Here is a 24,179-nt window from a genome sequence, read left to right on the forward strand (position 1 = left end):
TCGATGACCCGCGGAGGTCGTCGGCCTCAGTCAAGGGCCGCCCTTGCTATCCTCGGGTGAGGGATTTCCACGCCTAGCCTTGTGAGGGCAGTCTTTGCCTAGGCAAGGCTCGCCCTCACCAGATTGTGCCAGGGTAAGAGTTGCCCTTGCCAGGGGCCAACGAGGATAGCTCTTGCTAGCCCAGGCGAGGGCGGCCCTCGCCCAAGGTTGGCGACCTCTGCCTGCCATCGACGAGGCTTGTCGATGGCCGGCGGAGGGAAAAAGAAAAAAAGTAAAGAATGAAAAGAGAAAAAAGAAAAAAAATATTAAAATTTTATTACAAATATCCACGTTAGCGCCGGCCGTGCCACGTAGGACGGCTGTCGTTCACGTCAGCGATTTCTAGCTAAAATTGGTTGGATGAACTCAATTGATAAAATGTAAAAAGGTTATGACTCAATTGGTATAATTAAAATATTTATGTTTGAATTGACAAAAGTAGAATAAGTTTAGGACTTCTGAAACAATTTTCATAAACAAAATTATAAGTAATTTCTGCCAAATCTCTTGTAAAATAATTCTATTGAATGACCTTGATAGTGCGTGCTTTTTTGCACCTAAAAAAGTGACGCCATAGTACGACCTAGGACAGTGCATGGATAACCCAGTGAGGGCCGTCACTGCATTTCACCTGGCTCGTTAAGCACAGTCCACCCCGTACAAAACACCAAACAATCATGGTCTATAGTTTATTCATCTGAGAGTTAAATAGACCCTGCTCCATTAATGTATGCTCACAAAGCAATCTTCACTCAATGGCTGTGTCAAGCGATCATCTTTCGACGATGCCCCGAGATGACCCCGCGGTGCACCCGGCCCCGATCGACACAGGAAACACGAAGGATCATCGGCACCGGAAGAAGGCGGTACGGCTCAAGACCTGGCTTGTCATTGACTCGACTGGCCGGGTCCAGCAGATCGATGTCGGGAAGCAGTCGATCATGCGCCGCACGGGGCTCTCGGCCCGCGACCTCCGGATCCTCGACCCTTTTCTCTCATACCCGTTGTCCATCACGGGCCGCGAGAGAGCCATTGTGATCAAGCTGGAGCACATCAAGGGGATAATCACCGCACATAATGTTTTGCTGCTGAACTACAGAGACCCAGCGGTGGTTCCTTTCGTGGAGGAGCTCAAGCGACGGTTCTTGCATTATCATGAAGCCAAAGCAGCGAAGGTTTTCAATCTTTCCTTGATTCAGAATAGACGTTTTATATTTAGTTGAATTAGTGTTGTGTTCATTTTGGATTGAATAATGCATTTATCACGTTAATGGAAACTGTTTTACAATATATAGTTGACTACATATCCTTCCATAGTTAAGGCATACTTATTCATGGTGATAAATATATTGTGCTAAAACCAATGAATTTGTCGCCTATATATTGTATCTCATGTACAATGGGTACTATGTCACCCCATACTTTACTAACTTTATTGTCATGCGGTCCTTAACGGTTGACGCGAGTGTGAAAGCGCTTGAACGAGCTAGATTTGAGGCTCTTTCAGAGCCCCTCTTCTTTCGTGCGAAGACTGGATTGAGTGCGCTACTTTGGATCTTTACAGTGATTATAAATCTTTGTAGGTTCTTGTCATCTTTCCACAAACATAGGACAGTTCGAACCCACGATTGTCTAGTAAGAAGAGATTGACCTTGTGCTTTTCTGATTAGATTCGTGGAAATGGCGGCGATGAGCGAACTGCGGCGGAGCTAGCAAAAATCTTTCAAGGTTCGCAAGAGAGTGTGGAACACAGTCAACTGTTGAAGGAACAACAAGACAGATCACAGACTCTTCCTTTCGAGTTTGTTGCTTTAGAGGCATGCCTTGAAGCTGCTTGCTCCTGTTTGGACGACGAGGTACACAGTGTCCATGTTATTGGTGTTTCTTTATTTAATTAATCAGTACTTAAGGCTCATAAAACTAATCAACTTATGTGAAATTGCAGACAAAAGCATTAGAGCAAGAGGCTTATCCCGCTTTGGATAAGCTAACTTCGGAGATTAGTAGCTTCTACCTCGAAAGGGTTCGTCAAATTAAGGGCCGTTTGGTTGCATTGACTCAACGCGTTCAAAAGGTTTGAGACTCTTCTTCTCTATCTATCCTTAATCTATGTTTTCCTCGTACTTGAAATTGGGTTTGGCATCTAATAGTCAAGTCAATCGGTGATGAATCTCGATAAGCTTGTAGAATTTGGTTGGTCTTTGTTGAAATGCGTGAACAGATTAATACCCCCGGGTCAGCGCAGTTGGTTAGGACATTGGGGAGTTTCTCGCTCAATTGGAGCTCACCCATTCAAATCCTACCAATTACATACAAACTGCTTTGAATCATGATCACTTGCATTTTGCTTTGGGTGTAATATAGGGCTATGAAATACTTGAGTTAGTGTAAATTCTATATTCTCCGAATTTATAGTAGATTTTTTGCAGCTGACTCTTTCCGTGGAGTATGTACCTATACTTAGATTAAACCACATTCTCTGGTGTTTTTTATTTATTTATTATTGTTCCTCATTGATTTCTTTGATATTTTTTCCTTTTTACATTAAGCATAAATTGCAAGATCCGTTAGCTTCTGCGTTATATTACAATAATTGGTATTAGAGTTAAGGTTAGAGTTTCTAGAGTTCATTGAGGGCTTTTGCTTGTTTGATTACTGTCTGAAAATTCTATTATTGCAATTATGTTTGGAATGAAAGTAGAGATTGAGAAGTTCAACAGGAGGAACGACTTTGGGTTGTAGAGCATTAAGATGGGTGCTCTATTAACAACCTTGGTTTTGACGAAGGTATTAGATGGCAAGGATAAATTGCCAAAAATAATGAAAGAGGTCGATAAAGTAGAGTTGATAGAGAATGCGAAAAGCATATTCTTGTTGAATCTATTGGAGGAGGTATTAACTGAAGTGGTCGAAGAGAAGGATGCCGTAATATCGTGGGTAAAACTTCAAGCACTTTATTTTATGAAGGGTTTGAATAATCGCTTGCATTTACTGAAAATGATGTTTAAGTTCCGGGTGGTTGAAAGCACATCTATGAAAGCCCATTTGGATGAGTTTAATAAACTCATGGACTTGAAGAATGTCAAAGAGGCCTTGCATGATGAGAAACAAGGCATTATGCTGTTGGCATCTCCGGATTTTTTTTAGCACTTTGCTGATTTGCTACCATAAGGGCACACTACAATTACCTCAAAAGACATAAAGTGTGCCTTATTTTCAAAAGAGTGGTAAAAGAAGTTACAAAAAGATAACTTAGCATAGAATATGGCACGAGATTTGATTATTCGGGGGTAGAGTCGATCGTAAGGAGTTTGGAAATAGCATATGGAAGAGTTGTTCTAAATCGAGGTTCAATTTCAGAACCATAAATGTTAGCATTGCTATGAGGTAGGACACTACAAGAGAAATTATCCAAAGTACAAGGGTAAACGAGTTTAGGTAGAGTCTGCAGGCGATGGTAATATTGTTACCACAAAAGATTATACTTATAGTGATGTCGATAATGTGTCAACAGTCACCATGAGTTCATGAGGTGATGATTGGGTGCTTGACATTAGATATTCTTATCTTATAACTTCTCAAAAACACTGGTTTACTACCGATCAATACATAGATGGTGGTGAGGGGTTTATAGGAAACAATGCTACTTGTAGAGTAGTAGGGAACGAAATAGTTTAGATTAAGATGCACGATGGAGTGGTGAGTGACGTAGCTAGCAAGGATCGCCTAGAGGAGGGTGAATAGGTGATCTAAAACTTTTGATCAATTTTTTAAAGTGGAAACAAATGATCAAGATTAAAGTATGAAAGACATTCAGATTCTGAGCAGACTTTATAAACAATATGCTAATGTGTAGTATAAAAGATAGAATAAGAGTTTAGGGATAGAGAAACTGTACACAAGAAATTATAATGGTTCGGCTTGAATCAAGCCTACGTCCACTCTTCCACGTTGACAGCTTACTAGCTGGATTCCACTACGTGATCAAAAAAGATTACAAGTTTCGAGTGATATCACTCTGTGAATGATAGGACTCTCTATTTTACACAATCACTCTTACAAAATGTCCCTCAAGATTTCAGCGTTTGGCTCAGGAAAGACAAATAGTAGAATCGGAGTATGCTCAAGCTTTGGACTTGTTGATTCTTGACTTCGTTCTCTACCTTCTGCTCCTCGTTAATCTTCTTTTATACTCATCCACTTCCAAACTAGCTGTTGGACAGTCTTCAGAGGATCAACTTCCAATCTTCAACTTAGAAAGATTTGTATAAAATCGATTGAGTAGCCGTTAGTTGACAAAATCTGAATCTCGCTGAATCTGATTGCCCATACAACCAGAATCTTGATTTTCATAAGTAGATCTTTATCCATTGTGATATATACTTGCCTTAGTGTTTGATTGTCAATCAATTTTGCATTATAGCCTTTTAAGATTGAGTCAATCAAAACTTTCCTTATGTGAATCCACGCCAGATCATTAGCCGTTATGTTTATTCTGAATAGTTTCAGAGTCTGGATAACTTCTGGTTCTTGCTTCACATCCAGAACTTAAGTTAGTGTGGGTCTTCAGTGGGGTCTAAACCTTTTAGAAGTAAAGTCTGAAGTTCTTCATCTGCTTAATATAAAGTCTAAGTGACTTTTACAGTAAAGTCTGAACTTCTCGATCTGGTTTCCGTAAAGTCTGAAATCTTCCTTTTGGTCCTCGTCAAGTCTGAGTGTCTAGAAAGTTTAGTTCTCTCGAAGTATTGGAATTGCCATTTCCAGAATATATCTACCTAGATCAAAATACTTCAGAGTATTTATCAGACTTACAAAATTCACATAGACGGTTTTGTCAACTTCAAAATCTATTATGAGGTTTCCTTAACAATCTCTCCCTTTTTGATAGTGACAAAACTTCCATTCAGATTTAAAAAGTTTTGAAAGAATTTTGAGAACAAAATAAGGATATATCTATTAAGCACATAAAGCATAGAGAATAATTGTAAGTGCAAACTTTTAAAGTCTGTGTCCTTTTCTTTCTTTGAGTAAGTCCAATAACCTGCATATTAAAACATGTTATATCTGCATATCAAGTAATATCGACTTGCATCTTTATAATATGCTTACATTCTCCCCCTTTTTGTCATCAGGAAAAATAGATAATTAAGGCATTAAATTGAATAATTGACCAAGTCAATCACAGAAATAACAAGCCAAGTCAAAGTGAAAGATCAAGTTACACATTCAGTTTGAAAAACGTAAATTTTGAAACAAGAAGGGAGTTTGGTGCTAGCTATTTTTTGGTAGGGGTTCGAACAAGTTGAAAGTTTTCCAAATTCTGAACAGCTTCCCGAATCTTGGATGAATACTGACCAACAGCTTTCTCAATATTTGCTTTGTTTTGTTCTGCTTGAAGATGAATATTCTGATTGTTTTTCTCAACAATTGTCTGAAGCTTCTTCATGTCTTCTTCAAAAAAAGATTGTTTTTATTTGATTTCTAGTAGAAGAGAGAGTATGGTCCTATCCTGTGAGGTCTGTTCCTGGGCATTTTCATGCTCTGTTTGTTCAAACTCTGCCCCTTTTTCGATCAGAATCTTCCCTTGCATTTCTGCATTCATTGTAGTTTCTGTAGCATCATTGTCACGCCCCGAACCCCATCGAGCTTGCGACATCCCCTGCTCCGGTCAAAATGAAGTGACGTCCCAGGAACGTCGCCGACCCAACCCAAACATCAGAGTCACATGCGAAAGCGAATATAAAAACCCCGGACAGAAAGATGACAACAACGGGGTAGACCACCACCACTACAATCAAACAACAGCATATTCATACAGCACCAAATATACAAACATTATATTACAAACATATTCAGCAAACCAATATCCGAAATCACCGTCAAAACAAAATATCAAGGTCTGGTTAACTTAACTTCACTACTGGTCAAACTAGTCTGAACAACCCCTATAATACCCTAGGAAAAACCTAGGGCTCATCCTCCTTTCTTCAGGCTCTTACTTCGCCTGGTTCGATCCTCCGGAAGACTTCTTAGACATCGCCTGCAACTCCATTGGGCAACCTGGACGGCTCCTCGAAACACCAAAAAGAGGAGGCGGGCCTCCTGGGTCTAAGGCTGGGGGTCTGAAAGTGGTGGTTATACAACCGTGAGACGAATCTCAATAAGTGTACAACCCCAAACCCCACGTAGGCACTCACGTACCGCCAGACGAAAACATGCATAACACACAATCTATCAACTAAACTAACAATCACACGCGACCCTACCTGGAATCCATCATGCACGTCCCTGCACGTTAGTCAACCACACAGCCAGTATGCCACAGAAATACATCACAGCCGCGCGCGTGCCCCGATTATAGAGCAAAATCCACTTGGGCACGTCCCATATCATGCCTAGCAGTTTTTACCCCATAATCGAGCATCACACCACGCGATACAAACACACTCGCACCCCAACTCACACTACACGACACTTCACTTTCTTAATTTCACTTGTCCCGCCAATTCTTGCTCATTCTCAACCTTTCCACCACTACCGCGCCCGCGTAAAACGCATCAGGCCAACGGTCTTCTGACCTCGTCAGGCATCGTGACCCCGTCGGGCCGGGCATCGTCACCTTGTCAGGGACGACATCGTCCCGCGTAAACGAACACGCCTCAGGACGGAATCCTACACACACTTTCCTTCTACCGTGCCCGCGTAAAACGCATCAGGCCAACGGTCTTCTGACCACGTCAGGCATCGACACCTCGTCAGGCCGGGCATCGTCACCTCGTCAGGGACGGCATCGTCCCGCGTAAATGAACACGCCTCAGGACGGATCCTTTCCAACCAATCCCACATTTCCAAACCTTCATTCCACACTCTCCACACGTACCATGCCACCACACAAACACACTGCCAAACATACACACTTCACACACATTCCATAATTTCGCATTCTCGTCACACGAACACGTACCACTTAACCACACGCTCTTGGCACGCGAATTCAATGCACATTCACATCACCATATCACCACACTTCACGGCTACACAAACACGGCACGCCACCACACCACATTCAGCCCAATGCACAAACCAAATCAGCCCACAATGATTTCCAAGCCAACCAACAAGCACAATCACACAACCACGCACAAATTTCCATTCAAGGCACAATCCCATTAATTAATCGCACAAATTAATTCCGATCAAACCCTAACATCACAGCCCTAATCCAAGCTCCCTAAAACACAAAATTCTTCGCCTAATCAGTCCGCAACCACCAAATAATCAGTCACTCAAATTAGTCCCGAACAGCCCCTAAAACAGTCACAAAATCGCCTAAACCGGGTCTTAAACGAGCCTAGAAATACCCGAGCTCCCAGGTAGTTTTTGGGGAAGACACTTACCCAAAAAGGCGAGACAGAACGGGGTTGGAACGGGCCGGGACAGTAGCAGCAGCGGGAGCGGCGTCGCGGCGACGTACGGACGGCGTGAACAGTGATCCCGTACGGACGCGATGAATAGCACACTCCGTACGGACACTGTACGGACAGGCTGGGACGGTGGCCGGCGAGGTGCTGGTGACAGCCGCGGCGTCCGTACGGTCCGGCGTGAACAGTGATCCGTACGGCGCGTGAACAGTACCGTACGGACACTGTACGGGACGGGCTGGGCGGCGACGTACGGCGAGGCTGGATGTCCCTGTGGCAGCAGCTTGCCCGTTCGAGCTCCGGCGCGGCGGTGATCGGCCTCCAAGCGGCAGTTCTCGGCTTTCCTTTCGCCGAACGGGGAAAAAGAGGGAGAGAAAGACAAGATGGGGCGGTGCTGCTGGTGGGTGGTGGCTGGACAAGGCAGCAGCAGCGACGACGGCGGTCGGCGTGGCTCCGGCGAGGACGGCCAAGGAAGAAGGAAAACGGAGGAGAAGGAATCGGCGTCCAAGGGGGAAGGAACGGGGAAGCTTGGCCGAGTGAGGGAAGGAAGAGAGAGAAGAGGGTCAAATGTTGGTCAAAATTGGCTTAGTGGAGGACACATGTCAAAGATCTAAGGGGTTGGACCAAATTGCCCTTCATCCAATGGCTATAATTCCTTCTTACCCAATAATGTATGGACAAAATGGTCATTTGCCCTCAATTATTGGGCTGACGATATTTGACCCAAAATAAACCTTAATTAAATCCCAAAAAATCAGATCCAAAATTCGGAATTGGCCAAATTAGCCCTAGGGGCATTTTCGTAATTTTTCGGTCCCGGGTCAAAATTCCAATTTTCGCACATACGCGTTCCATATGTGCGTGGCCAACATAATATGGCGTCGGAATCGCGAAATTCACTTTTTAAGTCCTCGAAAACTGACTGCGAAGTTTCGAGAATAAAATAATATTATTTTTCCAATGTTTGTCGAAATTCCAATTTTTGGCCAAAACCACTCTAAATGTGCGTGGCCACCCCAAAATGACCTTGGCCGCGAAAAATAACTTCAAACGGCCTCAAAATCCAGCATCGGTGTCCACAGGGGCAAAACCGTAATTTTTCCGGCCACGGACCGAAATCCATTTTTTTGCAGAAATGGGTGGCCCCAAGGTTGGCCAAGCCAAAAATGTCATCGGCCGCTCAAAATTATCACTTTCAAAATTCTCGATTCCCGGGCTCGTATTCCAAGAAATGACTAAAATTGAACAATCGCGACTTTAGCTTATCTCTGGCTAACGGGTGGCTCTCTGGAATTACGGGCTCTCGACCCGTGACCGACACTAAGTCAAATCACGTTTAAGTTTACTCTACCCAGGACGACCTCGGTTGTCATATAATTGCGAGGGTCTGTCACTAGTTCCCTTCGGACACGATCAATCAAATAGACCGGTCTCAGTTGGCTCAAAACATTCCCTCGTCAATTCATATGGTCGAAGATCGAACCCAGGTCGAGTTCTTTGGTCGTGCGAACTCAATCCCGTAACGGCCCTACCACTAAGGTTAGCATCCCGTGAATGCGCATTTCCGGGTGAGACCTCACTATAGTGCATTGGTCAAATTCATTTCTTAAATCCCGGGAAAAGGATCGAAAATTCAGACTGTTACAATCATTCGCTTCATCTGTATATTTAGGATGTTGAGGAGGAGATCGGCTTTCTTCTGTCTCCATAGGAACACTACTTTGTTCTTTTTGCTTCAAACTTGATTCTTCTGGTTCTGGCTTTGAAGTCTTTGCAGTAGGTTCTGGTTTTGATTTCCTTTCAATAGGTTCTGGAACTTATTTTTCTTTCTCTGTAGTCTCCTCAACAACTTTCTATCCCTAATCAATCTTCTCTGTTTCATCCTCTTCATCTTGAAGGAGGATTCTTCTTCTCTTTCTGTAAATCTAACAAGAACTTGTTGCGAGATTCTGTTCCTCCTTCTTCTCTGTTGACTTTCCTTATGCCCTTCGGTTTGTTTCTCTTTCTTTTATTCTTCCAGTAGTTTTTGCTTCTGACTTTCTTCAATCTTACTCTTATCTTTAATTCTAGTAAGCTCCTTTTCCTTCCTTTTCAGTCTGACATCAATTTGCTTGAATTTCATCTTAGCAATCATTTTCTCCCCAACTAACATAAGAGGAACAAATGTTTTGCACAGATCATCAGGGATATCAATTTTGAGAGAAATGAATATCCCGGTGATGAGTGCACCATATGAAAGTTGTCCCTTGTTTTTCTGCAATGTTTTGTACATATGAAGAATTATAACATGATGAAGAGAGAATGGAATCTCATTCATGATTGCCCAAATCAGCTTGACCTCAAATTTGGATAAATCTGTCTTTGAAGATACTTTGGGCCTCAAGCAATTGACGATGATCTTCTGCAAGATCATTATCTTCACAAGAATACCTATACTGTCCAAGTAGGCAAAATTGATACTTCTATTGTTCATTATGCCTCTAGACAATAAAAGCTCATTATAATCACGGCGCATTTGGTTTCTAAACAGCTGTCCATTCCCTTTTACTCCATAAGCAATACTTGCCCTTATTTCAAAATTGTTGAATAATCTAGCATCATCATCCTTCTTTTTCTTGTCCATTTTAGATTCTGAGCCACTTTTAGAATCAGGGCTCGTAAAAGCAGGTTTCTTTGGAACAAATTTAGGAGTAGAAGATTCTCCTACCTTTTCTTTCCCTTTTCTCATCGTACTTTCCTTCTTTTTTGAACTAGTCAGATCCTCTCTAGGATGAACAGTTTCTAAAGGAACAGAGGTATAGCATTGCACAAGTTCTTCCTCAGAACAAAAACCATTATCTTGTAGGCATTGATTTAAAAGCGATTCAGACGCATTGCTCATTTTCAACTTTCCATATGTTTTCCACACACGACTCAAATCTTTGAAATGGAAATTTGTTTTACCAAATGGTTTTGGAGGAGACAAATGTTGAGTTGCTCGTGGAGATGCTTGGGAAAGCATTTGCTTGTATGACTCAGTTTCGGATAAGTTTGTAATCTCCATATATTCTGGACTGCCTGTAGACTTGGATTCTCTATTTGGAATTCGTGATAATCTTCTCTTGTATGGCATTGTGATTCACAGGGGAATTTTAGAGGAGAAATGTTGGGTTTTTGTGAACGAAGAGGTACAAAGTCTGAGAAGGTTTAGAAATTGGGAGTGAACAGACACGTTCCTATTAGGGTCTTTTAAAAAAGTAGATGGTTTTTCATAAATAAAACCGATTTTGGAAGTTATCTATTAAAACTCGATTTTTCAGGAAATTTAAAATAAACAATAATATTTTAAACACAGTCAATCAATTAGATAATAATATTTGGCAAGTTAGGATACATACCTAATTTCCTTCTAGAATTAAAATATGCTCGCCAAAATTTGAAATAAAGGATTTACCTTCCTTTTGTGTTTGAATATTGCGATCAAACTTAGGTAATCTGAGTCTGGATGATTCCCGCCTCTAAAAATTCTTCAAACAAAAGGGTAAGTGATGCATAACTTATTGCAAATAAATTCAAAAGAAGATTTATCTAAAGATTTTGTGAATATATCTGCCCCCTATGAGCTTTACAAAGGTAGAAAACTCAGCATTTCATATTTTCATTTTTTCGGTTGTAAGTGCTTTATACTTAAAAATCCAAATGACCGTTCTGGAAAGTTTGATGAGAAAGTAGATGAATGATTTTTCCTTGGATATTCCACAACAAGCAAGGCATAAAGAGTTTTCAATAAAAACTCTCAGACTGTGGAAAAAAACAATGAATGTAAGATTTGATGAGAATGTTCAGACTCAAAAGGATGAATCTGAACCATCTCACACTGTTCATAAAATGCCTAAAACTCAACAAGACTCTCCAAAGATTATTAAATATGTTGAAGAAAGAAATGAAGATTCAACGATCACTCAAAATCAACCAAAATCTTCATAATCTGGTGATGCTTAGAAGGAAAGATTCAATAGAAATTGGAAACACAAATCCAGTCATCCAAAGGATCTCATCATTGGAGAAGTAGAATATGGCATCAAGACTCGATCCAAACACAAGGAAAATATCAATACCTTGCCCTTGATATCTGAGATAGAACAAGCACTTACATATGAAAGCTAGATAGAAGCAATGCAGGAAGAACTCCATCAGTATATAATCAATGAAGTATGGGAACTTATGCCAAAACCCAAAAATCATCCAGTAATTGGAATAAGATGGGTATTAAAAAACAAGCTGGATGACAAGGGAAAAATCACAAGAAATAAAGCAAAACTTGTAGCAAAAGGATACTCACAAGAAGAAGGCATAAACTATAATGAAACCTATACATCGGTTGCCAAGTTAGAAACCATAAGGCTACTTTTAGCTTATGTTTGTTTCCATAACTTTAAATTATTTCAGATGGACATGAAAAGTGCATTCCTGAATGGCTACATCAAAGAAGAAGTATATGGAGAACAAGCACCTAATTTTGAAGAACCAAGAAAGTCTGACATGTTTACAAGCTTAAAAAGGCATTTTATGGTCTGAAACAAGCACCCCGTGCTTGGTATGAGAGGTTAAGTAATTTCCTTTTGCAGAATGACTTCATAAAAGGTAAAGTTGATACAATCATGTTCATTAAAAGAAAATGTAAAGATTTTTTAATTATTCAAATTTATATGGATAATATTATATTTCGATCTTCTAATGAAATGTTTTGCAAGGAATTTTCAAAGTCTATGCATATTGAGTTCGAGATGAGTATGATGGGAGAACTGACATTCTTTCTTGGACTACAAGTGAAACAGACCAAGAATGGTATCTTCATTTGCCAAGAAAAGTATGCAAAAGAGATTGTCAAGAAGTTTGGATTGTAGAACAGCAAGAAAACAGACACTCCAATGTCTCATTTATCCAAATTGGACAAGGATGAGAGTGGTAAATAGGTTGATCAAAAGATGTATAGAAGCATGATTGGATCATTGCTATATCTTACTGCATCTCGACCTGACATATTATTTAGTGTCTACATGTGTGCTAGATTTTAATCTAACCCAAAGGAATCACATCTTACAGCAATAAAGAGGATAATCAAATACATTGGAACATATCCAATGTTAGGTCTTTGGTATTCAAAGGGACCATACTTTATACTTATTGGTTATTCTGATGCTAACCAGTGGATAGGAAAAGCACTACAGGAACTTGTCAATTACTTGGGAATATGTTGGTGTCCTGGTACTCAAAGAAACAAAGCATAGTTGCACTATCTACAGCAGAAGTAGAATATGTGGCTTTGGGAAGCTATTGCGCTCAAGCCTCGAAACATCAGGTTAGGTTGGTTTTATCAAGAATAGGTCTTAGAAAAACTCTATTGATAATATAACAAGCTATAGAAACTGCTTTTGGCCAAAAATGATAAGGAATCTTGCTTTCAATCAAAAGAGTTCTTGCCATTTCTTGCAAAGAATAATTTTTCTTTTCCACAACACCATTCTGTTCTGGTGTATAAGGAGAAGAAAAAGTGTGTTGAAAACCATTTTCCTCACAAAAATCTGAAAAGCTTTGATTTTCAAATTCTCCCCCATAATCAGTTTTGATGCTGGAAATAGTATAACCTTTTTCATTTTGAACTCTTTTTGCAAATTTTGAGAAATATGAAAGAGTTTCATTTTTGTGAGCAAGAAAGAACGCCAAAGTAAATCTAGTAAAATCATCAACAATAACTAAATAATACTTCTTACCATCAATGCTTTGAGTTCTAATTGGTTCAAACAGATCCATATGTAGAAGCTGCAGAGCACGATTAAAAGAAACATGATGTATAGATTTACAAGAGCTTCTGACATGTTTCCCTAAGGTGCAGGCTGTACATAACTCTGTTTTCTTGTACTTTAAATCTGGCAGATCTCGAACAAGTTTTTTGTTTGAGATCTTTGAAATTTGTTTCATGCTGATGTGCCCCAATCTTCTATGCCATAGGTCTTCATCTTCTTTGATATAAATTAAGCATTGAATAGAATCAGAATTTACATCCAGAAGATAGATATTACCTTGTCTTCATCCTGTGAAGGTTTGAGATCAGTCTTTGCTAGAGCCAGAACAAATATTCTCTTGGAAGCTTATTTTGAAACCAGTATCGCATAATTGGCTTATGCTGATAAGATTATAATTAAGACATTTTACTAATGAGACATCATTGATAGTAAGTCCTCCAATCTCAACTGTTCCTTTTCCAACAAATTTTCCTTTGTTGTTTCCTCTGAAGGAGACACTCCTACCATTCAGACTTTGAAATTTAATAAACATGCTTGGATCTCCTGTCATATGTCTTGAACAGCCACTGTCAAAGTACTATTTTCTCTTTCTCTTGCTGGTAACCTACAAAAATCACATACACTCAAGCTTTCTTTGGTACCCAGATTTGTTTGGGTCCTTGAGAGTTAGTGGTACAGGCTGTTTTTACAAAATTTCTCTGAATTGATCTCCAGACCTTGGGACATTCATTCTCAAAGTACTGTGAATGACCACATTTTGAGCACATGAGTGCACTTCGGCCAATAGGTCTTACAAAAATCTTTTGAAAGTGATTTTTGTAAACTTGTCTAGGAGGTTTTTGCCTTAATCTCTCCTTGACTTTCGGAAAAATCAATTAAAAGATCACTTTCCTTAACAAAACCAAGTCTTGACTTGTTATAGTAGGGAATTTATATAGAAAGAATAGATTTCAGCTTTTTTGAACCATTTGAAAATTTGGAAGTAATATAAGAAAACTTCCTTTTTAAAGCAGAATTTTCTTCGACAAGTAAATCTCTATTTTCCTTGATTTGATGAAATTCTTTTTGCAAAAACTCGATTTTGTCTTTTTGAGAAATATCTTGTTGCCTTAGCATTGAATTTTCCTTTTTCAGTTCGGAGATTCTCTTAAGAGTAGCCTTAAATTCAGAACATAATTCATCAATGTAATTTGACACTTCAATTGGAATTTCAGGATACTTTACCTCGATTTCGACTTCAGTGTCAGAGTTTGAGTCTGAGTTTGATCTGGCCATCAAACAGAAGTTTGCAATGTCTTCATCATTGTCTTCACATTCTGTGTCACTCTAGGTTTATGCTTTCAAGGCTTTCTTTGCCTTTTCATATTTGCTCTTCTTTTTCTTTAGAAGTGGACAGTTTGGTTCGATGTGTCCACGCTTCTTGCAATGGAAGCAAATTACTTCCTTTGCTTTCTCTCTCTCCTCAGGTATCTTTTTCTTCTCATATGGCTTCTTCCCTTTGAAGTTTCTTCCTTTCTTTTTCATTCTTTTGTACTTCTTTATGAAAAGAGCCATTTCTTCATCATCAACATCTTCTTCTTCTGAATCTGCATCATCAAAATCAATATTAGATTTTAAAGCAATTAACTTCTTACCTCTGGATTCATTTTCCTCATTTAGTTGTTCCGTTTCATATAACTGAAGAGTTCCAATCAGTTCATTCATTGATGGTGGCATGATCCTTTGAGTCTCTCGAAGTGAGGTTTTTATGTTGTCCCACTCCTTCGATAGTCCCCTTAGAAGCTTGTTCACTTCATTGCATCTGAGACTAGTTTCCCTTGATATGCAAGACCATTTATTATATCAATAAACCTGTTATACATATCAGCAACTGATTCTCCTGACTTCATTATGAAGGATTCATAATGCCCAAGCAATTGGTTGATCTAGGTTTCCTTTGCTCGATTTGTTCCTTCATATGTGGTGTAGATGGTGTCTCAGATATCCTTTGTTGATTCACAATAAGCAATTTTATTATATTCAATAGGTGCTAAAGCACAGTAAAATGTATAAATTGCTTTTAAATCCAAAGCTTCTCTTTTTGTTATCTCAGTTTGAGATAATGGAGCTTCTTCTGATTAGCTTTCATCTAGCTTCTCTTTTAAAGCATATGCGGATGCAGAAGGTTTTGGATTGACTCCTCTGATGACAACATCCCACTACATGTGATCAATTGATTTGATGAATGCCTTCATCTTGTTTTTCCAGACCCTGTATTCTTTTCCATCGAAATATGGTGGTCTGGAATTGCTTTGTCCTTCAATGAAACCTAGAGAACTCATGCTAGCCATAAAGATCGTTAGCTCAGAAGTAAAACACTTCAATAAACGAGCAACCTCACTCTGATACCAATTGACGTAGCTAGCAAGGATCACCTAGAGGGGGGGGGGGGGTGAATAAGTGATCTAAAACTTTTGATCAATTTTTTAAAGCAGAAACAAATGATCAAGATTAAAGTCTCAAAGACATTCAGATTCTGAGCAGACTTTATAGACAATGTGTTAGTGTGCAGTATAAAAGATATAATAAGAGTTTAGGGATAGAGAAACTGCACGCAAGAAATTATAGTGGTTCGGCTTAGATCAAGCTTACGTCCACTCTCTCACGCTGACAGCCTACTGGCTGGATTCCACTATGTGATAAAAAAGGATTACAAGTTTTGAGTGATATCACTCTATGAATGATAGAACTCTCTATCTCATATAATCATTCTTACAACATGTCCCTCAAGATCTTAGTGTTTGGCTTAGGAAAGACAAGTAGTAGAATCAGAGTATGCTCAGGCTTTGGACTTGTTGATTCTTGACTTCGTTCTCTATCTTCTGCTCCTCGTTAATCTTCTTTTATAGTCATCTACTTCTAAACTAGCCATTCGACAGTCTTCAGAGGATCATCTTCCAATCTTCAACTTGGAAAGATTTATATAAAATCGATTAAGTAGCCATTGGTTGACAAAATCTGAATCTCGCTGAATCCGATCGCCCATACAACCAGAATCTTGATTTTCATAAGTAGAGCTTTATCCATTGTGATATATACTTGCCTTAATATTTGATTATCAATCAATTTTGCATTATAGCTTTTTAAGATTGAGTCAATCAAAACTTTCTTTCTGTGAAATCCACGCCAGATCACTAGCCGTTATGTTCGTTCTAAATAGTTTCAGAATCTGGATAACTTCTGATTCTTACTTCACATCCAGAACTTAAGTTAGTATGGGTTTTCAGTAAGGTTTGAACCTTTTAGAAGTAAAGTCTGAAATTCTTCATCTGCTTAATATAAAGTCTGATTGACTTTTACAGGAAAGTCTGAATTTCTCGATCTGGTTCCCGTAAAGTCTAAGATCTTCCTTCTGGTCCTCGTAAAGTCTGAATATCCAGAAAGTTTAGTTCTCTCGAAGTATTAGAATTGCCATTTCTAGAATATATCTACATGGATTAAAATACTTTAGAGTATTCATTATACTTACAAAATTCACAAGGACAGTTTTGTCAACTTCAAGATATATTAAGAGGTTTCCTTAACAGTGAGAACATTAACTAATGTAAGACATTTTTTGAAGTTGAGGAACAACCTTATCTCGCTAAATGCTCTTGACGGCTTTTGATACTAGATCTCCACTAAAGGTGGAGTTTTGACGGTCTCTCAAGATGTGCTTATTGTGATGTGGGGGAAGATGAATTGCGAGTTACATGTCCCCTGCGGAGCGATAATGATTAGCTCTTCAGCTAAATTATATGAGGTTTTAAGTCAAGACACGACACAATCATGGTGGATGAGACTTGGATACTTGAGTGAGAAGGAGATGAATTTTGAGTCAAAGGAGTCTACTAGAGGTCATCAAATTGAGAAGCTGAACTTCTATGAAAACTGCGACAAGAGTAGTCAGAGTGAAATTCAGTACAACAATTCACCGGACTTCGGAGATTGTAGGCTATGTACACTCACACTTGTGGGGACCCTATCAAGTTCCATTCAAGTGTGGTGCCAGGTAGGTGTTATCCTTTATTGATGACGTTTCGAGGAATGTCTGGATTTATTTTCTTAAGCACAAGAGTGAGGTGCTTGGTTGGTTCAAGTTATGGAAGACAATAATCAAAAAGCAAATAGGAAAGAAGATGATGTGCCTGAGAACTATTAAAGGGTTGGAAGGAGCTTAGCCAGTTTTGCACAGAGAAAGGCATAGTGAACAATTGTACTATTACCGACACACTAGAATTGAATGGAGTCGCAAAACTAATGAACGGAATTATATTGAAAACAGCTTGCTCTTTACAATCTAATGCTAGATTAGGTGAAGATATCGTGGTCGAAGCAGTGAATACCTCTTGTTAGTAGTGAATAGATCATAATCACCAAAAATTGATTGGAAAACTCCAGAAAAAACGTGATCAAGTAAGTCTATTGATTTCACCGGACTAGACTTTTTGGTTATGCTACTTATGCTCGTATGAGTGATGGTGCGTTGGAGCCGGGGGGCTAGGGAGTGTATATTCCTATGCTATCACATGGGATGAAAGATACAAGCTGTGGTACATTGATGAAGATTCACCTGGTTTTTTGTTCAGCAGTGAGATTACCTTTTCGGAATGTGCTATGTTTCATAAGAGGAGCGAGGTATTGATTGCACAGAAAGATCTAGACGATGTTCAAAAGTAGGTAGAGCTTCAAGGAGAGCCCGAAGATGTTTGAAGTGTGGTATATGTGGTAGTGCCTGCAGACTTGTCAATTTGTATAGTAGTTGACAGTTGTTTTGAGATCATAGTTAATGAAACTTCAAGGTGGTCAACAAAATGGATGAGATAGAGCTACAGTAGTATATAGATATTGAGGTGGATAATTTGGGTGCAATAGAGACAGCTTCGGATACATAGATGTAGAGAGTGAAGACTGCTGAAATGTTGTGCGTGACTCAAAGGAGTTATGTCGGGAAAGCATGAAGGCGATTCAACATGCATTTAAGAAATTTTGTAAATACCCCACTTGCTGCATATTATAAGTTGTCTAGTTTGCCACTTTTTACTTGGATGGAGATGGAGCACTTGTCTCATGCTTCACATGCTAGTACTGTTGGTTATTTGACTTTATGTTGTTAATATTACTAGATTTGATCTATCACATGCATCTAGGAGAATGCATATGGTTAATCCAGGTGTTGTGAAGTTGTAAAATGGATCCTCCTAATTTTGTTAGGGATGATAGGTGTTGGGTTATGTTTCGGAGGAAGCAATTCATGTAGTGTGGCAGTATTGGGTTTGAGAACCCGAGTCACGCAAGTTTTTTGAAGGATTGTCAATTTCTAAGCAGTCGTGCCTTTACTTCTGTTACTTGTATTGTGAGTTGGAAAGCGTTGTTGAGAGACACAATAATTTCGTCGATGATTGAGGCACAAAAAGAGCTAAAGAGGCGATGGGGTCTAAGGACTTGGTTTGTGATGTTGACATAGTACATTGAGTTGAAGCGGTGTTCAGTGAAAGTCAAATATACCATTGGAGAATCAAGTTCATTTGTGAGCAAAATTACTGCGTCAGATTTAAATGTGAAGGGAGGCTGCGACCTTGAAGAAGCTCCTTGTGGTGGAGAATTTTGCAAACATGTCAATCGAGTTCATTTCTAAACAAATGCCTAACCTTAGCTTGAAATTGATAAACGTTTGTGATGATTGAGCGCCGGTCGAGGCTTTGGAAGAGCCGATATTGATAATAAGCGCTATGATTTGGATCAAATGTCTAGCCAATGTGGAGATTGTTGATATTATGTCATGAGTATGAGTAGATTTCCTAGTCTAAGTAGGTTGTTAATTGAAGCTTCCTATTTTGAAAATAAATATTATATTATAAGTATAATATTAAATTCTACTCCAATATCATACACACTGGAGAAAACATCTCTATGAGTTTTTTGAGTGAGTTACTCTATGAAAGATTATGAAATAATATTTATGAATTTGCTTTGGGTGTAATTTAGGGTTGAGAAATACTTCGGCAATTGTAAATCATGTATTCTCTGTATTCATAGAGGAATCTTTGCGGTTGGCTGACCTCGTGGAGTAACTAACGAAACTTGGATCGAACCACATTAATTTATAATGTTATTTATTATTCCTCATTGATTTCTATGATAATTTTCTCCTTCTCGTGTTAAGCATTACAAGATCCATTACCTTTTGTGTTATATTACACCGGATATTGTGATTTATTGGCCTCTAGGTAGCCCTTTTGTCTCCATGCACGTGCCCATGGGTTATAAAAAAAAACAATACTACACTAACATATGTTTGCATTTACCATACATATTAACATTGCTTGCATTAAAGACATCTCAAGTGGCTACAATTTATAGCATGGGCCTTTTCCATGTCTCTATAGGTGAGGGATGAGCTCGAGCATCTTCTCGAAGATGATGGAGACATGGCGGGGATGTACCTGACCAGCAAACTGCTTCAAGAAGAAGATGACAACTCTTCTTCCTCAGCTGCTGTCGAAGAGGAAGACGAAGCTCATGAACTCAACAATGACGGGCACATACTGAATCTCTTGCTTTCTGTTTAACTTAAATCCTGTTACTATTGTCTTATCGCCAAATTTATACAGGCATGACAGTGGAGATCCCAATATCTCACCCGATGACGGTTTGACTCCTCCGCGTGGCTCGCTGAACAATGAAATAGAAACGGCCAAGAGCAGTGATTCTCGCAGCGCCGCCCCAGCCAGGCATGTCCACGTGGCGGAATTAGAGATGCTCCTAGAGGCATACTTCGTGCAAGTTGATGGCACACTTAACAAGCTCTCTACAGTATGAATCTCATACTTTCTCTCTGATGACAAATTAAATATCTTATGAAAGCACATACCCAAAAAGAGACACTGAACAACCTTTTCGCTGTGAATTAATAGCTAAACTCGTTAGTCCTTTTCTTATTTTTTCCGATCTTAAAGCTGAGGGAGTACGTCGACGACACGGAGGACTATGTTAACATCATGTTGGATGACAAACAAAACAATCTTCTGCAGATGGGAGTGCTGATAACAACTGCTATTCTGGTGATCAGCGGGTACATAGTCCTCGCCGGCGTGATGGGCATTAACATATCCATCACACTTTGGCATCCCCCAAATCGGTCCCAGGAAGACTTCATATGGACCAACGTCGCTTGCACCATCATGACCATCTTATTGTATGTCGGCATAATTGCATGGTACAAATACAAAGGATTGCTCTATTAAGTGCATGTAGAAATTTAAGATCACCTGCAAAATAAGCGAAATGTTTAGGATCGGTTGAGGTAGACACCCTCCATGGGTAGTTTGCTATGACTACTGCAGAACTGTAATTCTGAACTTGTGGCTCATGTAATCTTGAAGCATATGGACACAAGGAGAGATGATTCCCAGTAAAAATAAAGAAAAGAGGATATAAAGAGATACTACTGTATTAATTATCAAGTTTGTGAAATGAGAGACTTCAGCCAGAGAATGAGGAAATGGGTTGAACCAATGCATGTTGACAAAGAACCGGTTGCATGGAAGCTAGTATGAGCCCCACTGGCATGCCTGACATGGGTATTCTCGACGAACAACTTGATGGAAATGCCGTAAAAGAATGAGCAGAAACAAAAAAGAAGAAGGATCAATACCATGAAAAATCTCAAATTGGTACACCTGTAACAAATTTACCCCAAACCAATATTTTTACAACAAAAAATATCAAACCGGTACACTTGTGATAAATTTATCCTCTGTTAATTTCCGTTAAAGTTTACCGTTAAATTAGTGAGTTGGAAGACACGTGATAATTAACGGGTGTACCGGTTTGGAATTTAACCCTCCGTTTGTCACAAGTATATCGGTTCATGGTTTTTCGTGTTATTAATCTAATTTAGCGGAAATTAACGAACGGTAAATTTGTCACAAATACCAGTTTGGAGTTTTTGACGATCAAAAAATTAATTTGAAGTAAATTTGTCACAAATGTACCAGTTTGGGATTTTTGGTGATAAAAAAATTAGTTTGGAGTAAATTTATCATGTGTACCGGTTTGAGGGTTTTTTGTGGTATTAACAAAAAAAAAACAGTCACGTGGAAAAGAATGATTTGTCTTCCAAAAAACCATATAGAAAAGAAGTATGACCCCGACAGCGATAACCTCGTCTTTAATTCTGCCATTTGAAACTGAGTAGGTCTTCGTAGATAATCAACAAAATGATGCTCAATGGCTTCCCAAATACTCACAAACGGTTTACTTGAAAATATCAGTGCAACATTCTTCTGCAGACAATAACTTGATAGGGGCCATTCTTCAAAAAGGTCGCATGACCGTAGATTGAGGAGGCCTAATAATTCGAAAGCTGCTGCAATAATTTCACCTTCAATCTGAGTCCATGTCCTCGGAAGGATGATTATCAGGAGCATTTTTCGTTCTAAAATCGTTGACCGCATTATCGAATGTGCTCCTTATGTGTTGACACATCAGCATCAGATCTTGGCATGCATCTTTCAATACCTCTCTTGATGGCTCATCTGAGAAACACCACGTAAAAAATTTAAACAGAGTAAAATACATGAAAAGCCACTTTGGAGATCAGCAGAGAAGAAAATGCTAGATGACCAACAGCTCCATTGGTTACAGAAGGTGGGGGAAGATGGATGCGAGACATGAAAGCTAGGCCTAATGCCTGGGAAAGGGAGGCCTCTTCTAACCAGGGCAATCCTCTCCAATCTTCTGTGTAAGGAGTTTCATGGCTCTAAGGTGCAAAGTTAAAACAGAGAGTTAGTACAATTTTGAATGACTTAACAATGCTGGGTATGGCAACTTGTATTAAAGATTCCGTGATGTGCTGTGCGGATTCCATGAGCTCGTCAACCATTTTTTGACAAAATCCAGCAACACTTTATTGTATTTCCTGGTCTACCCATCTATAAAAAAAATAATAATAATAACCAACTACAATTTCACACTTTAACATGACGTTTAGAAGCAAAGCAAAGCATCCTAATTACATCACATCTCTTAGGCTTGAGATTGATGAGAGCATATAATACCTGTCGTTTGAACTCTAACATTAACCCGGGCATCCGAAGGATGAGGAATGCTGTAACCACAAAATATTACCCGTGGACTGCAGAATAGACACAACAAGCATTAAAACTCTATGGAATCTAAACTTACCAAAAACAGACACTGTGCAATAGCAAGAGCAGAAAATATGGAGAAGATTGAAGTATACTAGAAGGTGCTGCCAAGGTCTATACCAAGGAGAAAAGGGAAAGTATAACAGAAAATGCACCAGTTAGTATTTCATCATAACATTTTTCCATATTCATTTCTCCAACAAGACGAGTAATTCAGGCGTCATTCGATGATTTCACCCAATGAAAAGCGAAAGTAAGAATTAACCTTCATTTTGAGGGAAAAAAGAACATTCAGTATGTGATAATGATAGGCGAAAACTCATACCGAATAACTATCCAATTAAAATTCTTCCCGTTAGTAAGTTTACTGCTTAATAACATCCCTGCTCCTGATGTTTAACACTTACATGCTGATACTGGCCAAAACGATTAATGGATGGATGATCCTTCTATGTAAAGATCTGACAAATAGCACCAAGTACAGTATTGTAGTACTGACTCTTGATTCAAGGTAAATCTGAGGGCATTTGCAAGTGTATGATCCTCCTCAGCAAGAGAAAATGTGGCATTCCGTTGATCTCCAAAGGATGCGTGTTCCACCAGCAACAACTACTGTACAAGCAAGATATTCCGAAATGTTGAGAAAAAATATCACTAACCATGCACAGAGGCGTGCCACAGAGAGAGAGAGAGATAGGGTTATTTTATAATTTATGGATAGTAGATTAGCTCCATACAAAGATTCATCTCCCCAATCCAGAAGAAAAATACTAGTTTCCTCAGGACAGCAATTCTTCGAAGGGATATTTTTTTTACCAAAGTTAATATCCTTCAAAAGTAAATAAACATAAGAATTCGACAACGACGAATCTCATTCGATTCCTTACAAACATTTTCATCTTGTCTCTGTTGAAAGCTAAGGGAATACATTCAAGACACGGAGGACTATGTGAACATAATGTTGGATGACAAGCAAAACAATCTGCTGCAAATGGGAGTGGTGATATCGACGGTGACACTATTCATCACCATGTTCATTGTCGTAACCGGAATATTCAGCATGAACATCAGAATTGCATTCTTCCACCCTCCAAATCCAACAATCAACAATTTCCTCTGGACGGCAGGCAGATGCACGGTCAGAACGATTGTCTTGTATGCTATGGCAATAGCATGGTACAAGCATAAACGATTTATATAGCTAGTAGGTCAAGATCAACATCGCTCGGAGAATGTTTTGTGTGGAAACACAGATACGGACAGTATGCGTAGAATAGTTAAAGGAAAAGCTTATGCTTTTACAATATGTGTTTATCTCTAGGTTTCCAACACTTATTTGAGCAATGTATCAATATTTATTCGGTCGATTATGAATTACGACCTTTTCTAATAATATAAGAATTTTATTGAAGTTACCGAATTTTATATCTGATTATCAACTTTATGTGAATTACTTATCGACTAGTTACGACTCTTATTTGAGCCACTAACAGATGTTGATAAGTTCGTTTTGAGTTACGACTTTTGTAATAAGTACTAACTTTTATTGAAATTACCAACTCTTATAACAAATTATCAACTATATCTAAGTATTTATTGGCGTTTTTTAAAAAGTTGCTAATTAGTTTCAGGTTATTAAATCTTTTTTGAGCCACTTATTAATGCTGACTAAGGGGGTGTTTGGTTCAGCTTTGGGAAGGGCCTTTGAGTCTTGAAAGCCCATTTCCAAAATGCTGGGGTGTTTGGTTCAGCATTTGGCCTAG

At 39.1% G+C, this 24,179-nt stretch overlaps 2 protein-coding genes across 2 annotated transcripts; one reads left to right on the top strand and one right to left on the bottom strand.

Moving 5' to 3' along the window:
• The first annotated feature begins 824 nt into the window (after nt 1-824).
• LOC115684343 (magnesium transporter MRS2-3-like) lies at nt 825-23,617 on the top strand. The gene is made up of 6 exons (XM_056303284.1): nt 825-1,214; nt 1,710-1,895; nt 1,985-2,113; nt 19,654-19,804; nt 19,875-20,080; nt 23,333-23,617. Exons 1-6 carry the CDS (start codon nt 825-827, stop codon nt 23,615-23,617), a joined length of 1,347 nt encoding a protein of 448 aa, XP_056159259.1.
• On the bottom strand, nt 20,056-23,315 carry LOC115684322 (uncharacterized). Its single transcript, XM_056303456.1, has 5 exons — nt 23,304-23,315; nt 22,916-23,025; nt 22,327-22,403; nt 21,651-21,804; nt 20,056-20,535 (listed from the first exon to the last, which is right to left on the bottom strand). The coding sequence occupies exons 1-4, from the start codon at nt 23,313-23,315 to the stop codon at nt 21,653-21,655; spliced, it is 351 nt and encodes a 116-aa protein (XP_056159431.1). The 3' UTR covers nt 20,056-20,535; nt 21,651-21,652.
• Nucleotides 23,618-24,179: the final 562 nt, after the last annotated feature.

Source organism: Syzygium oleosum, unplaced genomic scaffold (genome assembly GCF_021117445.2).
Source record: "Syzygium oleosum isolate NSW1041296 unplaced genomic scaffold, Sole_v2.1 Sole_v2.27, whole genome shotgun sequence".
NCBI classification, from domain to species: domain Eukaryota; kingdom Viridiplantae; phylum Streptophyta; class Magnoliopsida; order Myrtales; family Myrtaceae; genus Syzygium; species Syzygium oleosum.